This window comes from Cajanus cajan, chromosome 5 (genome assembly GCF_000230855.2).
Source record: "Cajanus cajan strain Asha chromosome 5, NIPB_CcT2T_4, whole genome shotgun sequence".
In the NCBI taxonomy this organism is placed as follows: Eukaryota; Viridiplantae; Streptophyta; class Magnoliopsida; order Fabales; family Fabaceae; genus Cajanus; species Cajanus cajan.
Genome location: NC_138521.1, coordinates 18339067 through 18348913, shown reverse-complemented (window position 1 = coordinate 18348913; position 9847 = coordinate 18339067). Strand labels below are relative to the sequence as shown.

Genomic DNA, 9847 nt, shown 5'->3' with positions numbered 1-9847 from the left:
ATGTAATATAATTCTTTTATAAAAACATTTATTTTATTTAATTTCTAAAAATATGATGTCACAACTATCTCCTTCTAAAAAGAAAATTCTTCATCGAATTTACCTGTTGCGAACAACTTTGAGTATACTTCCTTCAGTTCTTGCTTCCAGGTAACATTCTTAGAAGTAGGTCTTCCCTAGACAATCTTAACCAAAGGAATATCCTTTTCTCTAAGTTGTTTAACCATTCAGTCTTCAAATCTCACCAGTAAGGGATATTCTCATTTAATTTCTAAGTACAAGATTTATGTTTAGTGTTATATTTCCCCTTTAGTATGGAGTTTTTTTTGAAACTTATTACGTGAAACTCTTTACCCCAGGTTGGAGGTTTCACTTTGACTTTTTATGTATGAATTTAGAATATCTTTATATATTCACTAGAAAGTTTTAAATATTTTAAATTTATCTACATATGTGGAATAAAGGGTGTTACATTGATCATTTATAAAAAAAATTAGTTGTTTTAATTTATTTGCCTCAAAAAATCATGTTAATAATACAATGAACTTGGAAAACTAAAACCACAATAAAAATTCAATGTCTTAATATCTTCTCCTAATTTGTGATAAATATATGTATTTTACATATAATTACTATATGTATTTGCTATTTCAAACTTTTTATATTCACTATATATAATAATTTAACATAATTTTAATTTCTTTAAAATACTATATATATATATATATATATATATACATACATACATGAGGGATCCGTTTACTTCAATATTATACATCAAATTTTAACGATCTAACCGTTGAATTTAAAGTTCTTAATGCAATGATAAGTCTGCAAGTTTTAAAAAAATTAGAAAACTATTTGATATTTCGTTTCATTGATTCAAATTAACATATAAAATACTTTTATAATTATCCGTAAATTTAAACTATTGAAACAAAATATCAAATAATTTTTAAATTTTTAAAAATTTACAGACTTGATTTATGCATTAAAAACTTTAAATTCAACGGTTGGGTTGAGTTGTTGAAATTTGATATAAAATATGAATTATAAAATGTAGTAAATTTAGATAGACTTACTCTTAGAATAAATAGATCTCTTCTTTTATTTATTTATATATATATATATATATCTTTTTAACCTCTAATTATTACTACATGCAAATGTTAAAATAAAAAAGATTAAATTACTTAGCCTAACAATTTTCGATTTTTATTACTAACATTTTGTTCGAAAGAAGAAATGTGTTTATGTGATATTTATTTAAAAAAAAACGAAATATTTTAACAAATTACACTTTTAAATATGAGTTAATTATTCATATACTGTCAGTATAAATTTTTTTACACTGATAACTAATTATATATTTTAAATTATTTTATTTTATTTTTAGTTAATTAAATAAACAAATAACATAGTACTATTAAAATATATGATTGTTTGTCAGTGTAAAATTTTTTTACACTAATAGTATATAGGTGATTAACTCTTTAAATATATTTTAACAAATCCAAAGCCATAACTAGTTTTGTATTCTTTCCAAAAAAATAAAAATGTAAAACTAGATTGCCAACCCCTTTATCAACAGTTAAATAAAGAGCTAAATAGCTTTACATGATTACATAATTGGAGATTCTCTTGGTACATAAATTTTGAGTAATCAAAAAGTAAAAGCAAACGAATGAGTCAAACAAAATCAGTTACCAAACTAATGATTCGGTATGTCCTGGGACCACATTCCTTAGATGCCAATAGAAAGAGCACTCATATAGCCCACGCGTCCTTTTTGACTATGCCAAAAAAGCTACCCCTTTGATCAATGTTCTGTTCCTAAACCAACAGCACAGAATTTCCCATCTTCCTACAAATAAAAGGCATAGGGGAAGAAACTATAGGGTATGTATGCTTTCATCGAAATTTATTGAGATATAAGGATTCAGAAAAGGGCAAGGTCCAAAATAATGATAATAATTATAATAATAAAAGGAAAGATGCGCAAAGAGAAAGCAAAACAACACATTGGTCACCCTCCTTATGGTGGCACATAAGGTGGGGTTGCCTTGGTCCCCCACACCGACAACATTATTAAACCATGCATCTTTATTCATTATTTTTTACAAAATACATATAAAAGTTAAATAACAGAACATAGAACCCAAAAAAAAACAAAAAATTAAATATGAAACAAGATCATATACCCAACTGTATCTGTACCAAATAATTAAAAAAAAAAAACATATAATACAGAAATTAAAAAAGGAAAAAAGCTCTCAGTGATTTTTGTATCCTTCCACCACAAGTTAAATTATAATATATTTCTGTTTAGGAAAGCCCCATCAAGAGAAAAGGGAAGTAATATTTTGATGAATGTCATTGCCTTGTCTTCTGCAACCTTGATCCAATCATCTTGAGCTCAAATTTCTTGATTACCCCAGCAATGTCCCTCAATGTGGTGTCCAACACATAAGGAATTTTGTCATGAGTGATTTCCGTTGAGTTTACAAGTATTTTACATGATTCGTTCCTTTCTGCTATGGATCCATGATAGTGGAAGTACATGATCCTACCTTCAGTTTTGTGAGTTGTGTTTCCTGCTAGATCCTGTGACATGTGCACCCCTGTTGCATACAGGTTCCGTGGTTGCACAGCATATTTTCGATCTCTACGAATGCCTCTAATATTATCTCTGAATACAAGCTTTTCAAAACCCCATTTCCTGTAAGTAAAATTCATACCACGCCATGTCAGACACCAGACATTACACAAGCATAATTAAATAACCTAAGTACTTATTCAATAAGAACTTGACATATATAAAAGCCTATTCATAATCATAACCTTAATCATGAAGCTTTAAAAGAAATTGTATAAAGGTTGTAAACAACATTGATATGTTCAACTAATTGAACACCATATGTAGTGCATTGTTCCTAAGTGCATTGTATGTATGGTAGAAGTAACTGAGGTTTTTTTTTTTTTAACACCAAATTTTCACAAAATATCATAGCATTATCGGTTGACAAGAGTGATAGTTATTTGTACCCCTAAATCAAGATTTTTAGAATTGATTTTTGGCCTTGGGTATAAAATAGACCATGTTGGATGGAGAATACTCACTTTCTATGTATTAACAGTCTTTGATAAAGATTAGTCACTGCTTTTGACAATAAATATTTTATACTAATACCATAGTTAAAGAAAATATTTTAGGAATACCTTATTTTCCATTCTTTTTATGTTTTTAATTATTCTTTTACCTCAATTTTTCCATACTGAAGAAAAGAGGAAAGACAATATTTTTTTATGGATGTTGTTGGGGGTGATTTTGTGGTATTTGGGTGTCTGAAAAACATTTTTGTAGAGGAAGTCATAAGATCTACTGTAAAAGCAATAAAACACTTGACAATTGATGCACCATCACCATACCGGCTAGCTCGGTTCTTCTCTTTGAAGCATCTATAGCAATTCTGTGCAATAAAATCAAGCAACTTAAACTAGGACAGCTAGATCTAATCGTAGTTGTCGGAGTGCGACCAAATTAATGGTTATATTTATTATGAATATTAAAATATTGTAGTGCAGTGCATACCTACAAGCTGTCATGATCAGAGCTCACTTGTGGAAAAAAGCACTATGTGTCTAAATCAGAAGATAAGAATTAAAATCAATAAAAACAAACGTCAAGGAGGATCACCATCAATTTTCTGCACGCTCGGCGAGGATTTTCAATTGCCACAATTGAAAAGATTTTGAAGATTTAGTGCAGCTAACTTATTGAAGAAGACAATGATCGATGATTCAAGAATGGTCATCAACACATGTTAAAACACTCTTCTTTGAATTAGTATGGTCGATTTACTCTGTTTATCCCATTTCAATTAATAAAGATATAATAGTATATATAAGTGAAGATTAGTTTTTATTTTAGAAGTCGATTTTATAAATTCTTAATCTCCTTCTTAAGACTTCTTAACCTACTTCTTAAGACTTATTAAAGACGGTTGTTCCTACAAATCAGAAACAAATCATATAACTTTAGAACATTGTTCAAACAACCCCACTTTTTCCACCTGGAACACTGAGAACAACAGAATCAATACGAAAGGAAGAGCTAATAATTCCAAACGCATGCGCACCACAATAATGCAATTAATTTCCTGTCCTTCCATAAATAGTGTCCAAATCACTCAAGATCCTCTATGATTTCGAGAACTAAAACAAAAGAGGAAAGGACATTGACATCGAATTGATGGCTCGAGTGAACAGCAAGAGCAAAAGTCACTTTGCTAAACTAAATCCACTCAATTCAGTCTTCCAATTGTTTGAGCCATTTCAATCCCTCGATTTACCATTTCAGTTACGTATAAAACACCGAGAAACCAGATATTTTCAATAGAAATTTGGCAGATTGAAGCTTTTTGGCTAAAGAAATATTGATATATAAAATGTATTTGGGTCCCACAATTTTCATTTTATCAATATGATTTTGATCTTTAATTTTTATAATTGACGAATTTTGTCCTCTGAAATTTAGTATAATAATGTGACGGAAGAACTTCACCGATTATGAATATATATAGAAAAACAAAAATAATTTTTTTAGACGTTTCACCTTATTGGAACAAAACCCAAAGGAAGTACATTAAATTATTGTTTTATCTTTCCAATTATTTAATTTGGTTTTTTTATTATTAAAAAATAATAAAAAAATTTATGTGAAATTGAGACTTACCTGATTAATTTGTTGTACACGTCACACAACAAGCAAATGACACATGAGATTATGTGTGGAAAAGAAATTTAATATCCTTAATCACAACCGGATAGAAATGATTCCACATTGAATCATTTAAGAAAATTAAGTCAGCAGCAAAGAATTAGAATAAATTAAATAAAGAATCGTTTTATGATGGCATGCAGATTGATTGCACGTACCTGTGAGTTTTACCGTAATCCTCTTGGAGGCACATGATGCTGCTCATGGGCATCTGTTCAATGGTGAACTGAGAGTAATGAGAGAGCGAGTGGAGCACAGACTTGATGGTGCTCTTGGGCGGAACATAGATGTACTCATCGACGTCAAAGAAGAACATCCACTTGGCCATGAACTTGTACCTATGAAGACAATCATTGACCACCATGAACTGGTTGTGGTAGTACCCATCGAACCTCTCCTGCTCCCTAATGTCCTGCAGCGTCACGTACCCCAGCTCCATCCACGGCCTCAGCACCTCCAGAACCTCCGCGTGGACCCCACCCGCGTCGTGTATCACGAAGTGCGACTTAACCCCGAAGAACCGCACGTGGTACGCTATCCACTCCCTCACGCGCTGCGGGTTCAGGTCCCCGAACAGCGACGACCCGCAGTACAGGTAATCGTACTTGGGTTCCGACACGAACAACGAGGCGTTTAAGGTTCCCGGTTTTTCGTGGAGGACCTCGATCGTGTCGGTGGTGTTGAGGCTGGCGTCGCCGCCGCCGGAGGTGGAGGCGCGGAGGATGAGCCTGCCGCCGGCGTTGTCGGCGTTGAGGGTGGTGTGGTTGAACGTGCAGTTGACGACCACGACGGTGTAGACGTGGCCGTAGCCCCAGTCGGGGAGGATTTTGTAACCGGTTGTGGAGGTTGAGTTTTGGTTGGGGGGGAGTGGGGCCCACTCGCACTCGTAGGTGGGCTTCGCGTAGACGTGGATGGGCTTGGACGCTAGGCCCACGATGGCGAACGTGTTGAGGCCGCCGCGGTAGGCGCCCATGGTGATGAAGTTGTAGGCCGCGGAGCCGTAGGGGTTGAAGAAGCGCTTGATGATGGTGGTGCCGTTGGAGGAGAGGGGTGTGGAAAGTGGTGGAGGGGGTGTGGAGAGTAATGCCGTCGGTGGTGGTGGTGGGGGTTGGTGGGATACCCTTGAGATGCAGAAGCGGAGATCGGAGGATGAGATTGTGAAGCGTGAAGGGAGGAACTGGAGGAGGGTGGCGACGCCGCAGAGGAGGAGGAGTGTGGTCAGAAGAAGCTTCAGTTCCGCCGCGTAGTTTCCTAGGGACCCAATGAGGAAGAGCTTCTTCTCCCTCTCCTTCGCCATTGGCATTGCTATGTTGTTATGATGTTATTATGCACGTGCTTTCTCTCTCTCGGGAGGTGAGAGAGAGAAGAGAGGATGGGGTTGTGTTGTTTGTGTTTGGCTTTGGATGCAGTTGTGTGTGTGTGTCTTGTCTTATATATGTGGAACTCTTGCTTCCGGGGTTTGGGAGCAGAGAGTTGGGAAGTTGGGATTGAGAATATCTGATTTGGTGTGAGAAAGAATGTGATGTGTGATTGGTCGATGATTGAGGGTTCTATGTGAACTGTGAAATTCAGCCCTTCATCTAATTTGATTTCCAAGGGAAAACACAAGGATGGGACTTTCTTAAACTAGGAGGGACTTACTCGTTATAAAATAGAGAGAAAATGAAATTATAACCAATATAAAAGGAAATCTCACTATTTGGTTGAAGCGTATCAAAAAAAAAACAAAAATTGTTGTCTCTCACTCTTATTTAATGATTCTTTTCAATGATTTTGTGAATTTTAATAAATTCACGTTAACCAATAAAAGATGATTGAATTAGTCTCTTCTCATTATATATAATTCTTAATTTAGTTCTTGATTCTAATGAAATTAAAAAATATTTTTAAGATTGTAATATGTTACACATCTGAGTCCTTTTACTAAATAAGTTCTATTTTTTTAAATAAAAAAGTTTACATGACACAATATTATCATGTAACACAGTTTATATGTAGAGTGACATACATTACGTGGGTGTGTCACGTGGTGTAAATGTACCATGATATGTTATAACATAATATCATTTTAATTTTTAAAATTTTAACACAATCGTCATCCGTGAAGGTAATAGACGGCGTGTTGCGCTACGGAGCTGAGGTGTCAACGTGGACATTGTTGATACTCCATAGGTGTCGTTTGCACGCCGAGCTACTTGGGCCTCCTCCAGCAAATCTACCTGCGATTGTATTAATGACGTTACGTAAGGGAGGGGTTTCTGTGTCATGACTTACCTCAGCCTGTACTGTCCTGCCGATGTTTTGTCGGGATCCGGAGGGTTGGTCAGCTCGAGAGTTGGAGCGGCGACCTCGCCTTCGTCCTCTACCTTGCCCCTGGTAGCCACTTCTCTGAGACTGGGACCGCTAGATGTATTGATCGAGGTGTCCTTCTTGGACAAGTTCTTCGATGCGATCCCTGAGTTTTCGACACTCCTCGGTGGTGTGGCCATAGTTTCTATGGTAGCGATAATGCTTTGTCTTGTCAGCACTATTGGGACTATGCCCAGGCAGTGGTAGGGTAATCAGGTCGGTATTGCTGGCTTCTTCTAGTATATGTACCCGAGGTGCGTTTAAGGGGGTGTAGAAGTCATATTTCCTGCCCTTATTTGGTCACAATTTCTTGAAATTGTTGTCATTGGAGATTCTCAACTTATCCTTGTGACCTGGTCTTGTTTTCCTTGCAATTTTCTGTAAATTTGGTAGCGAAACTCAGTATGTTCTTCCATCTGAATGTATCCGGTGGCCCGAGCGCGTAACTCGTCCATGTTAGGAGGGGGTCGCCAGTAGAGGTTGTCGACAAAGGGGCCCAGCTTTAGTGCCATAAACATGGCGTGTAGGGTGACCTCGGGATTCAAGTTGCGGATCAGAATGGAGACGTTGGCAAATCGTTCCATGAATTTTCACAATGGTTCATCATTGCCCTGCCTGAGGTTGGCTAAGGCGGAAGATGTAATGTAGTGAGGCCGGCTTGTTGCGTATTATGCTGTAAATCATCTAACTAGGGTATCAAAATTGTTGATCGATCCCGCTGGTAACTGGGTGTACCAGGCGAGTGTCGAGCCTTTCAATGAGGTCGAGAAGACCTGACATAGGATAACATGTCATTAGTGTATAGGTTCAACTGTGTAACGTAGAGGTCAGTGTGTTCATCTAGGTCAGTGGTGCCATCATACCGATCGATATTCAGGGGCTTCCACCCAAAGGGGAAGGGTGTTTCCATAATGCCCTCAACAAAGGGATGACGGCGGACGCTTGTCCGATGTGCTGGACCCTGGGTCGGCACGTTGCTGACTTCGTGGTCTGATCTCTATGTTGGCGTGTGTGACCAATGTGTCAATGACCGATGAGTGGATATCCTGTGTGCTGTGGGTGGTGGGGAAATCGACTGGCGCTCCTTCTCGTGATGGTTGGTTGGCTGAGGAGGTGGGTTTGGAGGTTGCTGATGAGTTGAGCGCAAATGCACTCGTTCTCTGCCGTAGTGCCGCCAGGTTGGTTGCATGCTAGGTACGCATGTTCTCCAGGTCCGCAGTGTGTTATTGTCGTAGTTGGTCAACCTGCTCGATCAATCGTCGCAGCGTCACTTCTCATTCCATTCTTGACACGTTCTGATCTTCCTCGTCTGTCACTCTTCTGTTATGGATTTGGGTGAAAACCATAAGATTGTCCGATAAGAGAATCCTTGATCGGCCCCACGGTGGGCGCCAGATGTTCTCACCTGAGATCGGCCCGAGGGGTGATCACTCTGATGAGATTGGTGAGCCTTTTCTCCTGGGTACGTCGGTTGTGCCGAGATGGGGGTGGTACTTGCAAAAGACTCCGATGCCAAAGTTAGTCCTTGTAGATGTGCGGGTCTCGTATATATAATGCGCATACCTTGATATAAATTAGGGTTTTTGTCTCTTGGGTGAGAATTGGGCCGGTTGCGGCCTAATAAGGTTAGTAGCCCACTTGCTTGGCTGATGTTGCTGGGCGAGCAAGCACCGAGATGGGCTTCGATATCCAACGTGGATAGTATAGTAATAACCTGGTACAAAATATCCTTTGCATGAGAACTTTCTTTTCTTCCCATGCACGAATAGGTCTTTCTCCATTTTTACGCTTGCTAATCACAAATTGATCCCACCAATACTAGCATAATCAATAAATTCAACAATTGCCAATTTTACCTTATATCCTTTGAGTAATTATGATAATCAAACACATTCTTAACCCTTCTTTTTCACTTGAAGTACAATTCACGGTCATTCTTTCGTTGAAATGTTGGAATCATCATATCTATATTACCCTAGTGATTGTCTCTTCTTTAACTATTTCTTCCATTTGAATACTCTTATTCTTCTGTATCACTACATTACCTAGGAGGGGTTCTAGATTTGGAATTAGATTGTAAATCATCCAATCTTGCATTTAGAGCGTTGAATTCTTCTTGGACAACCTTTCACAAACAACTTAAAATCAACATTCTTTCCTCTTTCTCCTCTACTCATGATTAAAAACATTACACAAGTTTAGTTAAAAAAAAATTCTTACCCAAATACTCTCTCACGTGTTTACACTCAAATGTGTTTTCACTACAAGAAATTTCATAATTATTGTAACACCCCAATTTTTATTTCATTTTTTTTAATTGAGGGTATTTTGGTAAATTTATAAAGGTTTAGGGGTGATTTAGTAGCTTGGAACGGGCTGTTCCGGAATTGGAACGGGCCGTTCCAAACTACCAAAATGTATGTGATTTAGTTGCTTGGAACGAGTTGTTCCGGAATTGGAACGGGCCGTTCCAAACTACCAAATTGTATGTGAGTTAATAGCCCAGAACGGGCCGTTTTCAAGTTGGAACGGGCCGTTCCGGACTATTAAAAGCTACCTTAAACTCTAAGTGGGAACAAGCTTGGAATAGGCTATGGCAGTTGAGTAATAAATGCACACCAGAACGGGCCGTTCTGGTTTGAGAACGGGCCGTTCTAGGTGTGATTTTTACCCATGATTTTAGGGTCCAGAACGGGCCGTTCCGACTTTGGAACGGGC

The 9847-nt window shown here is 37.5% G+C and overlaps 1 protein-coding gene across 1 annotated transcript; it reads right to left on the bottom strand.

Annotated features, from left to right (window-relative positions):
* Window positions 1-2085: 2085 nt before the first annotated feature.
* LOC109809674 (galactan beta-1,4-galactosyltransferase GALS2) lies at window positions 2086-6400 on the bottom strand. The gene is made up of 2 exons (XM_083075036.1): window positions 4939-6400; window positions 2086-2719 (listed from the first exon to the last, which is right to left on the bottom strand). Exons 1-2 carry the CDS (start codon window positions 6081-6083, stop codon window positions 2374-2376), a joined length of 1491 nt encoding a protein of 496 aa, XP_082931162.1. The 5' UTR covers window positions 6084-6400; the 3' UTR covers window positions 2086-2373.
* Between the last annotated feature and the right edge of the window lie 3447 nt (window positions 6401-9847).